This window comes from Schistocerca cancellata, chromosome 2, assembly GCF_023864275.1.
Source record: "Schistocerca cancellata isolate TAMUIC-IGC-003103 chromosome 2, iqSchCanc2.1, whole genome shotgun sequence".
NCBI classification, from domain to species: Eukaryota; Metazoa; Arthropoda; class Insecta; order Orthoptera; family Acrididae; genus Schistocerca; species Schistocerca cancellata.
In genome coordinates, this window is record NC_064627.1 from 598363735 (window position 1) to 598377164 (window position 13430).

Sequence of the window (13430 nt, forward strand, 5' to 3'; positions counted from 1 at the left end):
TGTCTGTGACAGAATTACAATGTCATCGGCAAACCTCAAAGTTTTTATTTCTTCTCCATGGATTTTAATACCTACTCCGAAATTTTCTTTTGTTTCCTTTACTGCTTGCTCAATATACAGATTGAATAACATCGGGGAGAGGCTACAACCCTGTCTTACTCCCTTCCCAACTACTGCTTCCATTTCATGTCCCTCGACTCTTATAACTGCCATCTGGTTTCTGTACAAATTGTAAATAGCCTTTCGCTCCCTCTATTTTACCCCTGCCACCTTCATAATTTGAAAGAGAGTATTCCAGTCAACATTGTCATAAGCTCTCTCTAAGTCTACAAATGCTAGAAACGTAGGTTTGCCTTTCCTTAATCTTTCTTCTAAGATAAGTCGTAAGGTCAGTATTGCCTCACGTGTTCCAGTATTTCTACGGAATCCAAACTGATCTTCCCCGAGGTCGGCTTCTACTAGCTTTTCCATTCATCTGTAAAGAATTCGTGTTAGTATTTTGCAGCAGTGACTTATTAAACTGATAGTTCGGTAATTTTCACATCTGTCGAGACCTGCTTTCTTTGGGATTGGAATTATTATATTCTTCTTGAAGTCTGAGGGTATTTCGCCTGTTTCATACATCTTGGGCACCAGATGGTAGAGTTTTGTCTGGACTGGCTCTCCCACGGCCGTCAGTAGTTCCAATGGAATGTTGTCTACTCCGGGGGCATTGTTTCGACTCAGGTCTTTCAGTGCTCTGTCAAACTCTTCACGCAGTATCGTATCTCCCATTTCATCTTCATCTACATCCTCTTCCATTTCCATAATATTGTCCTCAAGTACATCGCCCTTGTATAGACCCTCTATATACTCCTTCCACCTTTCTGCTTTCCCTTCATTGCTTACAACTGGGTTTCCATCTGAGCTCTTGATGTTCATACAAGTGGTTCTCTTATCTCCAAAGGTCTCTTTAATTTTCCTGTAGGGAGTATCTATCTTACCCCTAGTGAGATAAGCCTCTACATCCTTACATTTGTCCTCTATCCATCCCTGCTTAGCCATTTAGCACTTCCTGTCGATCTCATTTTTGAGACGTTTGTATTCCTTTTTGCCTGCTTCATTTACTGCATTTTTATGTTTTCATCAATTAAATTCAATATTTCTTCTGTTACCCAAGGATTTCTACTAGCCCTCGTCTTTTTACCTACTTGATCCTCTGCTGCCTACACTACTTCATCCCTCAAAGCTACCCATTCTTCTTCTACTGTATTTCTTTCCCCTATTTCTTCAGTTTTAATCTACAGGTCATAACCAATAGATTGTGGTTAGAGTCCACATCTGCCCCTGGAAATGTCTTACAATTTAAAACCTGGTTCCTAAATCTCTGTCTTACCATTATATAATCTATCTGATACCTTTTAGTATCTCCAGGGTTCTTCCATGTATACAACCTTCTTTCATGATTCTGAAACCAAGTGTTAGCTATGATTAAGTTATGCTCTGTGCAAAATTCTACCAGACGGCTTCCTCTTTCATTTCTCTCCCCCAATCCATATCACCCACTACGTTTCCTTCTCTGCCTTTTCCTACTCTCGAATTCCAGTCACCCATGACTATTAAATTTTCATCACCCTTCACTATCTGAATAATTTTTTATCTCATCATACATTTCTTCAATTTCAAGTAAGAGCATATTTCTTCAATAATATGTCTACAGGGTTACAAATTAGCTACAAGAAAGAAGCGGCACAAAATAAAAAACAACTTGCAGAAAATTCTCTATCGCAATAATAAAACACTTGTTACCAGAGATGATTGTAGTTATCACTGGCACATCTTGCTGTCTAAGAGCTCCTGAACCACCTCAATCATTTATCGACGCGAACCTTGAAAATAAGCTAGGCACAGGTCTGGAAGAACTATTAGTTCAGGTTTATTGGTTACAGATGGTCGCCTCAGTGCAAATGGATCTAATGGCTCTGAGCACTATGGGACTTAACTTCTGAGGTCATCAGTCCCCTAGAACTTAGAACTACTTAAACCTAAATAACCTAAGGACATCACACACACCCATTCCCGAGGCAAGATCCGAACTTGCGACCGTAGCACTCGAGTGGTTCCAGACTGTAGCGCCTAGAACCGGTCGGCCACCCCGGCCGACGCCTCAAAGCACACCACACATACTCATATGTGGAGACCTCAATTACCAATCTATGCGACAAGTTGACCATGAGAGCGTCTCGATTCGGAATAGCAATATTGTGTATAAAAATGATCTCTGGGGACACTGCGACTCTGAAAAGTTGCACATCTGATTAGCGTGTCTCATCTCTGTTGTTATGAATGTTAAGAGAACTCCTCCACTCAACAATTAAGACGTAAAGTTCCGTCCGTGCGTCTTAACAAAAGGGCAAGGCTACAAGCAACAAGTTATTTTATTATTATTTGCCTGTGGACGCTAGGATTTACGATACGATTGTGCGACAAGCATGATTCTGCAAAATGAACTGCCATTTCTCTGTGAAGAGAACATTCCTCAACTCGCTCTGTCACATCTAAATGCTGTTGATCTCCTTAAACAGTTCTGATACAACAATGCTGAGAGCGGAATAAACACTGTCTAATGTCTTGTATACAGACCAAACCTCTGTGCCTCCTGTATAATTAAGTTCGGTAACTGCATCTTATTAGACAGTTATAATTTCTACAGGTAACTGTTTTGAAGGATTCCTCACGGAGGCGTAATACCGAATCTATTTTGAACTGAGCCCAACTTTCTGGTCTAGAGCAAACATGTTGTGTCTATGAGAAAAATCACTGAAGCAGTGACTTGGCACACTGTTGTTCATTTGAAGCTAATTAGACGCTAGTATCACCTAATTTAAGACATCTAAGTGTTTTCTGAGCTGGGTTCCAATAGGGTTTTTGTGTCTTTGTGCAGTGAACTTCAGCAAGTGACTACCTCTTGGTAACAACAAACGTGTACGCGCATTATCTCTGAAATACATCTCTGTTAGAAGCACCTAGAACAAAATTCCTGTGCAGACAGCACAATTTAAGTTTGTGAAGAAATTTTGACAGCTGTTTGTAGTGATCCTTCATCATCTGTGTTTCCAATTTTTCCAAATTATTCGTAATCATTGGACACTAATGTATAATGCTTAGTGTGCAAAGCTTTGCAGCATCTTTTTATACATTTTTATTGCAGAAATAGTAAATGTTAAAGGAACGCCATAATGTCTGTTAATTATTTAGGGAACTTCAGTCAAATTATCTCAAATTAATACTGTTTTTCATAATTCCGTTACACAAGAAAGTGACAACACAGTCTACGATGGATATGTTGCGATACCTAAATCCCTAGATCTTTTGGTAGTTAATGATTTCTACTTCAACATAGCAAATGATTAATGGCATCTGATTCGCTGGTGCTCTAAATTCACCATATAATTTGCTGATCAGAAGCTGAATAACGACCAGTGTTCAACGATTTCCCAAATATCGAGGTTCACTGCTCCACTGTGAAGAGTCTTTGGTTTTATACAAGTATTTCCCTAGTTTCCAGAGTGAGATTTTCACTCTGCAGCAGTGTGTGCGCTGATATGAAACTTCCTGACAGATTAAAACTATGTGCCGGACCGAGAGTCGAAGTCGGGACCTTTGCCTTTCGCGGGCAAGTATTCTACCAACTGAGCTACCCAAGCAGCACTCACGGCCCGTCCTCACAGCTTCAATTGTGCCAGTACCTCGTCTCCTACATTCCAAACTTCACAGAAGCTCTTCTGCGAACCTTGCAGAACTAGCACTCCTGAAGGAAAGCATATTGCGGAGACATGGCTTAGCCACAGCCTGGAGGATGTTTCCAGAATGAGATTTTCATTCTGCAGCTGAGCGTGCGCTGATACGAAACTTCCTGCCAGAGCACTTGCCCGCGAAAGGCAAAGGTCTCGAGTTCGAGTCTCGGTCCGGCTCAAATTTTTAATCTGTCAGGAAGTTTCAAGTTTCATTTCCCTAGTTTTTAACACGTTTTGTATTAGATCGCTTTATCTCTGTCTCCTTATGTTTAGTACAGTCTGATGAGCTACAGACTTGGAATTTCAAACATAGCTCAGGTCTGGATGACAGCGGATTATTAACTGACTCCCCCTCCCATGTGATCCGCCTAGCCCCCACAAGGGTGGAGGTGACAAGTGTTGGTAACGCTTGACACATTAGCTGGCCTGCAGGATTGGCGTGTTGTGTGGGTAGGGTAGTACTGGAATACATTCCAGCTGGTATGCGTGGAACTCCACCATAGGCGCCGTAGCTTTGCCTTCAGTTGTGTATTTACTGCACCCTCCTATCGTTTTATCTATGCACCGTTGGTTTGGTCTCAGGCTTTGATACGCCGGGGTTTTAACTCTTAGATTTCTTGTTAGGACTTTGCTATTCTGTGTGCTGTTTCCAATGTCCATTTTCCTCTTGTTTTTGTACGCCTGTTCACACTCGGCTAACTGCTATCGAGGCTCCCTGGGCAGCTGACCAGTATCTGCTGGTTCTTTGAGTTATTCCTTGTTCGTCTGAGACTCCAGTCACAATAGTTTGAAACAATAAAAAAATTCTCATCTAAAATCTAAGAAGAAAAAATAATTATTTAAATAAAAATATATTTTTAATATGACACGTTTTTAAATTGAACTAAAAATTATAAAATAACTTTTGCTAGCCCCATACAGAGTCCAGATCCCAAACATATACGTCCGAAAATTAGTTAACGTTAATTTTTAATTGCTATGAAAATACTTTTTAAAATTCAAAACGAAAAATGTGGGCCTAATGCAGTGGATAATTGATTGGGGATGCTCTATTCATGCAACTGTTATTATATACTAGCTTATCACGTGTTGCTTTGTTTTCATAGACTATATGACCTGCACAGATATTTTTTGTTTTTGTTTCATCAATTTTTTGTCGTTCGCAAATTGCAACATATTCTAAGCTTTTCACCCTGATTAAAGTCATAAAATGTGACCTTTCTGAACTTACTTCTGATTAAAAAGGTATTCTGATAGGTGGCGTATGTTATAGTTAATCATGCCTTTCGTCTTCTTGTGGTGATATACCCACAGAAACTTTCATCTCCCAACACGTGTTTCTCTATATCGAACAGAGAAATGAAATACAAATTTTCAGAGATTTAGCTTTGAATATTTTTTTATATAATGAAACATTTTCTTAAAAAACTTCGTCCACCATTTTACCCCTTATTGGTTGAATTTCTGAAAACAGTTGACCAGGTATTCTTATTGCTTGTAAATCGGAAGTGCAATACCAACTTTAATAAAGATAGTTTCAGAAATGTTTTAGTATTTCTGTAATAATAATTTATTTTCAATAAAATTTATACCACTATTTTACCCTCTTAGTGGTTGAATTTCTAAACATGTTGAATAACGTATTATTTTATTTCTGATTAAGAAACCAAATACCAATTTTCTTAGGCAGCTTCAAATCAATTTCTAATAGCCTTCCATCGCCTGTCTCACCTCTTCCTTAGGAGTAGAAATTCGAACAATCCCTTCTTAAACGATGCTTACAGTATGAGTTCCACATCCACCCCAAAGTTTAGGTTTCTATCCTGATATGGGCTGGGCCTTGAAGAGTCAGCGATTCAGTCTGGCCCTATTTCATCCTCTTAGAGGGTGAAGTCCCAAAAACAGTGAAACATGTATTTTTTTCATTTCTAGCCAGGAAGCTAGACACCAGTTCTCAAACATATAGATTTAAAAATGCTTTGCAAATGAAAGATTTTCATAAAACATTTCACTCCCTACTTCAGCCAGTAAGGAGCTAAATTTCTAAAAGCAGCTAAATGCATACTTTTCAATTTCTGAAAAATGTCAAATACAAATTTTCATAGATTCATCTTCTAAAATGCATAATGAAATATTTCCATAAAACTTTCATGCCCTATTTCACCCCATAGGGTGAATCGATATTTAGGTTTCCATAGATTCAGGTTTAAAAATGCTTTGTTAATGATTTTTTTCATAAAACATTTCATCCTCTATTTCACCCAATTATGGGCTCAGTTTCCAAGAATACTGACCACATATTCTTTTACTTGTAGCGTAGAGGTCATATAACAATTTTCGTAGTTGTAATATTAAAAACACTTTATTCATTCTTTAATAATGATATTTTCTAAACCGACTCTCAGCCACCGTTTCACTACCATAGGGCTTAAATATCGAAAAACGATGTTTCTCGCTCTTAGGGGGGAAATTTCGAAAACGGTGACAACAGTATAAGATGAGCACCGTCTACAAATTTAGATTTTCTATCCCTAGCGGTTTGGGCTGTACGACGATGTCTTTTATGCAGTATATACAATAAAATTGTACAGATAACATGCATCCCACGTATATCTTACAAGCATTTACATAGCAATTAAAGATCCACAATCGCAAATATGCAGAACTATCTCTATGGGATCAGGAATCTGTGTAGGGCTAGGGGAAATTATTTTATATCTTTTTGTACATATTAAAAAACGTGTTACGTTAAAAATTTATTTTTATTTCCATAATTTTTTAATTGACCTATAAAATTTAGCCCCAATAAGGTAGTCAGCTTTTTCGTGGAGCTGTGCTGTTCGTAATTTGAGTGGTGTTGCAGTTACTACATGGCAAGATATAACATAAATTTCCAGCCAATATCCGTGTTAGATTCTCAGCTGAATGTCGGACATGCCGTCAGTTTTGCTGTGTGGCCTTTGAGACATCAATCGTTACACAAATAGACTATCACCCGCGAATTATAGATGGATATGTCATATACACGGTGTCCCAAAATAATGTATACACTCGTTGAAACTGAACATCTTTTTAATGAAAGGGGTTATCAATGCCATTTTAGTGGTGTTAGGTGCCTCATGGTCCGACTTAAGGTGCTAAGTGTTCAAACTGGTGTCCGTCCATCGCAATACACCGTAGACAATGACTTAGACTGAGAGACATGCCAACTTTATTGTTCCCAACGGAGTAGCGTCACAGGCTTGCTCAATTTGCTACCTAAGATCATCCAGTGTGTGTGGTCTTGCAGTGTAAACTGTGTTCTTGAGAGTACCCCACAGAAAGAAGTCTAGAGGACTTAAATAAGGGTCCGCAGCTCGTGGTCGTTCGGTAGCGTTCTCGCTTCCCGCGCCCGGGTTCCCTGGTTCGATTCCCGGCGGGGACACGGATTTTCTCTGCCTCGTGATGACAGGGTGTTGTGTGCTGTCCTTAGGTTAGTTAGGTTTAAGTGGTTCTACGTTCTAGGGGACTGATGCCCATAGATGTTAAGCCCCATAGTGCTCAGAGCCATTTGAACCATTTGGACTTAAATAAGGCTGATCGAGCGGGATACTCCATAGTCCCTCTTCGTCCTATCTCTCTGGCAGGGAATGGACGATTTTTCAAATGCCATCATATTCACGTGAAAGTGAGGTGGCGCCCCATCCTATTGAAAGTAATAATCTTCTTTCCAAACACAACATTAAGACCAAGAGTTATCATTTCCAACATTGCCTAGTACGGGTCGTCCGTGACAGAGTTGCCCAATTAACGCCCCAGAAGACAGAGAACACCAGACTGTTACTCCTGATAGATTAACATGCCTTTGCTCTGTTATGTATGGATTCTCCCTGGCCCAGTACACGAAATTATGGCGGTTAGTTGTTCCATCAAGTCGCCTCATCTGACCGAAGAATTCGAACTTGGAAACATTGCACTTCTTCACAACTGTTACTGAACCACTCATAATATTCGTTTCACCAATCAGGATCATCCTCGTTAAGAGCATGGAGAAGCCTTCGAATGTAAGGATTAAAGTTCTGAGACCGAAAAATTCTATGAACACTGCTTCTGCAGATCCTGATCTCACGAGATCATTGTCTCACAGATTTCTTCGGCGATCGTGTGTATTCCTGGATTACTGCATCAACACTGTCATTGTCTACCGAACGTCTCTTTCGTCAGCATTGTCCATTCGTCATATCATGGAGCGTTCCTTCGACTTCAAACTTGTCTCTGATTCTTGTAATTGTTACTCTTGTCGGCCGCGCGGGATTAGCCGAGCGGTCTCAGGCGCTGCTGTCATGGACTGTGCGGCTGGTCCCGGCGGAGGTTCGAGTCCTCCCTCGGGCATGGGTGTGTGTGTTTGTCCTTAGGATGGTTTAGGTTAAGTAGTGTGTAAGTTCTTAGGGACTGATGACCTTAGCAGTTAAGTCCCATAAGATTTCACACACATTTGAACATTTTTACTCTTGTCGGTGGTGATGTTCAAAATTCAACTCTCCAACATCGGCGTACTGCATTCATATACTCTGTTTTCCAGTAACACTTCAGCACCAATTTTCGTTGTTCAAACGATAACGCCATGTTTGCTGACAATCCTGAAACAAAAGAAATCATTGTTATTTTTCACCGCCTTCTAAATTATTACTCATATAAATTGTATTTCTGTCTCCTTTAATTAAAGAGATATTCTGTTTCAAAGAGTGTATACATTATTTTGGGATACCCTGCATATATGGATATGTCATACATAAGAGAGGTAGGTCAGTGACACCAGACTACTATCCAGAATTGAATTCCTCATCTGTAAATCAAGATTTCGATTTTCCGTGGTGTTTCTAAAACCGACAATACACTAACGAAAAAATCGCAGCACCAAAAAGTAATTAATGTAGAGTAATGAAATTTGGGGAACATATTTGTCTAGGTAAGTTATGTAAGTGATTCACCTAGGAATATCGCAGGTTAGTGTAAGCGTGAGATACGCCATTGCAAATGTGAAATGTTTGTGCCTTAAAAACCGTTGTAACAGCCATAGTGTTGAATGCAAGCGTACGAACGTGCGTGCATTGTGTTGAACAGGTGCCGGATGTTAGTTTGTGGAACGGAGTTCCATGTCTGTACCACTTGGTTGGTCAATACGGAAACCGTTAATGTTCGTTGTGCGTTCGTTGGCGTTCCATGATGTCCCATATGTGCCCGACTGGAGACAGGTTGGGTGATCAAGAAGGTCAAGGCAACCTGTCGGCACTCTGTAGAGTATGTTGGGTTAGAACAGCGGCACGTGGGCGAGCGCTATCCTGTTGGAAAAGACGCCCAGAAATGCTATTCATGACTCGGAGCAAAACATGTCGAATCGCCAGACTGATGTACAAACCTGCAGTCATGATGCGTGGGATAACCAGGAGAGGCCTCCCGCTGTCATATGAAGTCGCATCCCAGGCCATATCTCCACGTGCATGTCGAGTGTGTCTCGCACGAAGTCATGTCGGTTTCAGGCCCTCAAATGGCCTTCTTCTAGCCAACACACGTCCATCACTCGAACCGAGTCGTAACCTCCTTTCATCAGAAAACAGAAAAACCTCCATCCTGTCCTCCAACGAGCTCTCACTTGACACCAACGAAGTCGCAGATAGCGGTGGTTTGCCGTCAGTGGAATGCAGGCTACAGGGCGTGTCGCTTGTAGCTGTTTTTGAAATAACCGATTTTTAACAGTTCTTTGTGTCGCTGTGGTGCCAGCTGCTGTTGAGACTGCTGCTGCGGATGTAGTACGATGCACCAGAGCCATACGCCTCACACGGTGGTCTTACCTCTCGGTAGTGCCACGTCGCGACTGCAGCCCGGTCTTCTTGCGACAGTGCATTCTCATGACCTCGTATGCCAGCAGTCATGTACGGTGGCTACATTCCTGTTAAGTCTTTCTACAACATCGCAGAAGGAACATCCAACTTCTCGTAGCTGTGTTACACAACCTCGTTCACAGTCAGTCAGGTGTTGATAATGGCGTCTTTGTCACCTTACAGGCATTCTTCACTAACATGAACTCACCACATCCAATCTCAAACGTAACTAACGCTCACGACCGCGAAAAACCGCATTTAAAACAAACCTTATATGTATCCTCATAGAGACTCTACTAGAGCCAGTCTTACGCGGCCGGCGCGAAATCTTAATAGATATTCAGATGTACAAACACGCCTACCAACCTTCGTTTATGTCGCAGAATTCCTTCTTGGTGTTGCGATTTTTTCGTCATTGTGCTGTAGGCAACCCTCATAGCACCATTCGTATTCAGAATTTACACTTATAACTAATACAGGACCGTAAATTAAATAATGTCAGATACATACGAATTTCTACGAGACAGTTTTCGTTAATACTTAATGCTGATATTGGCATTGTTCCTTCGACTAGAATTTGACAGGTAATTTTCCCCAATTCGAGCGTTTGCTTTGTCACTAATGAGCTCGACGTCGACAACACATCACACCCTAACCTTCCTTGTTTTTTTACGATGCTAGATATGAGGTAGATAGAATATTACAAATAAATAATGTATGCTGAACTCTAAAATTATGCTAGCATCCACATAAAATTTCCTGGCTTATTATGGTAATATACCGTTTGTATTAATCGTACAATCCAATTCATTGTCTACTAGGTCGGTTGATAATTTCCTCAGGTAGAAGAATCTTTAGACGATCTCGTCACAGAGCCGTTTGAGATGCTCCACGTGGTTGCAGAACAGGTGATTGCAATCAGTCCCCGGAACCATACTGCAAATCGATAGCTGTGCTGAGACCACCCCGTGACGTTAGCTATCTGCACCGCTTCCGCCAGACCCCAGAAAAACCGAGAAAAGTCTCAGACATTGTGCCATAGACTCTGGTTCTTCTATGGACGAAGAACTCCAGTTGGTTGCAGCCCGCTCTGTCAACCGCTCCTGGATAGGCTCTCCCGCTAGACGAATGATTTCTCCTGGGTTACACTCCTCGTGCACATTGGATCCTTCAGATCTGGAGACACGATTTCCACCTGTTTCAGATTCGAGGTGCCTACAAAACGAGTAGCCCCCCCCCACTATGGTGCTATCTTTATTAACTAATGTCTTTGTTTCTGCTTTCAGTCTTCTGACTGGTTTGATGCTGCGCGCAGTGACTTCTGTGTTGCACGAACCTCCTCATTTCAGAGTGGCACGTCTACCCAACGTCCTCACGTATTTGTTGGGTATATTCCAGTCTGTATTTCTCTAATGTTTTTACACTATATGGCCCACTGTTGTACCATGGAAGTTATTTCCAACAAGTCTCTACACATGTCCTGTCACTCTGCCCCTTCTTCTTGTCGCTGGTGTACATATTTCTTCTATCGCAAATTTCTTCTCAGTCCATCTATTTTTCAGCATCATGCTGCAGTACCACATCTCAAACGACTCAGTTCTCCCTATCCCCGGTGTCTTATGGTAGAATATTCTGACGCAACACGTCATTTGTTGCTCATAAGCGTCCAATAAGAAGTATGTTTTGTCTAGTCTAGAATCGTTTGTAGACAGCTCTTTAAAGAGTTGCGAATATCGACAACATCCTTGCAGTACGTATTATACACTCCCCTATGACGTGTCTTGTAACAATCAACATGGTTTGAATACAACAGTAACATCCATTAATATTATATTAGAAGGAGAAATTATTTGAGAAGTACAGTATATATATATATATTATATATATATATATATATATATATATATATATATATATAAAAACCTAAGAAATCATGTAAATGATCAGCACATTGACATTTTTCCATCATAGCCGGAGGTTGTAATAATTATATATATATATATATATATATATATATATATATATATATATATATATAAACCTAAGAAATCATGTAAATCATCAGCACATTGACATATTTTCCATATATAAACCTAAGAAATCATGTAAGTGATCAGCACATTGACATATTTTCCATCATAGCCGGAGATTGTAATAATTATCCACAGAAGATGAAAATACCAAACTAACCAACCCACGAAACAACTCCAGATCTGCTCTAAATTCACAGCCCACAACGGGTGATTGTCAACAGCCATATGCGTATTCTGATGGGAATAAGAGAAGGCGAGACCATGTCAGTTGTATCAACAGATTTCAGATTCTGGCAGACAACGGTCAGATCACTTATAAAAACCCGCGAATGACTACAGACACTAGCAAGACATACTTGTGAAAATTTAGGTTCAACCTAGCTCTTGTGGCGGCAAAAATAATTTAAGAAATTAAAAGCACAAAACACAGTCGAACACTGATGTTTACCAGCAGTCAGGTGCACAGTGTAAGGTAAACCTAATGCAATGAGTTAAGGTGTTGCTGCAGCTCCTCTCATGATTGCAAATAGACAATTGTCTGACGAGCGATTCAGCTGACACTTGGATTTATTCGACGCTTCTATCTCATTACGCTGTCACAGCACTAGCTGCCTTATTTTTATCACACACACAATGGCGTGTTGTGCACTGGTGCAAAAATACTGCGGCATCTCTCTTCTTGCATTCAACTGTTCTGTCCAGCACAGATACAATATACTCAAACTCAACATCGTTGTCTCAAGCGGTTTATGGCGTCCCGAATAAATGCTATTTCTGTGATTTTTTAATACTTTATGTTTAGAAATTTATACCAGAGTTTTAATTTTTTTAGTGTAGTGACGTTACCTTCATTTCACAGATGACTTCTCACCTCTACTTCACCGAAGGTGTCGACACTGTCATTAGAAGCATGTCCCGCTTCTCTTCACAGCCGGTGTTCCAGTACGAGTTTACATTCGTCGGCCCTCTCAACGCATATCCAAGTGGCCCAGGTATGAGCATTAATGATAATCACTTCCTTCTTTTATGTTAAGTGCTCCTCAGGCAAAATGACTTGGAAAAAGTTGAAACATTAGTAGAGATCACTTGATGAAGGGAACTCATATAAGCTTCAGTGCTAGTCAAAAGAAACAGGGGATAAGAGAAAATACTACGTGTAACGACACAAAGTCTTATTCTGAATGGAAGCCCATTGTTCTTCTATTTTTATAAATCTTTCATTTGTCTCGACTAAGGTTTTGGTCTGTAATATAATCTTCCGCCAATAAACTGTTACAGAGTGGTTGTTCGTGAAAAGAGCTGTTTTACGAAGCAGCGACTCTACAGATATTTTTATATTATATATAAAAATATGAATATCAATCCGTGTAATATTTAAGACATTTTACAGTTGTAGAAAGTTAAAACAACATTCGCACAACAGTACTTGGAAACCAAATGTATGTCAGGACTCCGGAAATTAAGTTACACACTTTCGTCCTACACTAAGACCGTTGCTCAACAATAGTGCCACGTTGTCAGAAGAGTGCACATCTTCTGGGTTTCCTCCACCGTTATGTTGTGGTACAGATAACAAGTGCAACCACAGTATGGAAGTGAAAGACGCCTCAAATGTAAATATGGAAACGTAATCCATCGTTGAAGTTCACGTAACTGTGCAATTATGTTGGACAAAAATCTAAATTCCACGCAGATTCACAGTGAATTCCTGGTGATATACGAATCAAAGTTATTATAGGACTCATCCACAGATAGTGCCA

General features: G+C 40.3%; 1 protein-coding gene across 1 annotated transcript in view; it reads left to right on the top strand.

The window, feature by feature from the left end:
- LOC126147115 (esterase FE4-like) overlaps positions 1-13430 on the top strand; it is a 63009-nt gene that overhangs the window by 34684 nt on the left and 14895 nt on the right. Inside the window, exon 9 of the mRNA XM_049915669.1 lies at positions 12530-12662. Coding sequence (XP_049771626.1) covers positions 12530-12662 — 133 coding nt within the window. The remainder of the gene's footprint in view (positions 1-12529; positions 12663-13430) is intronic.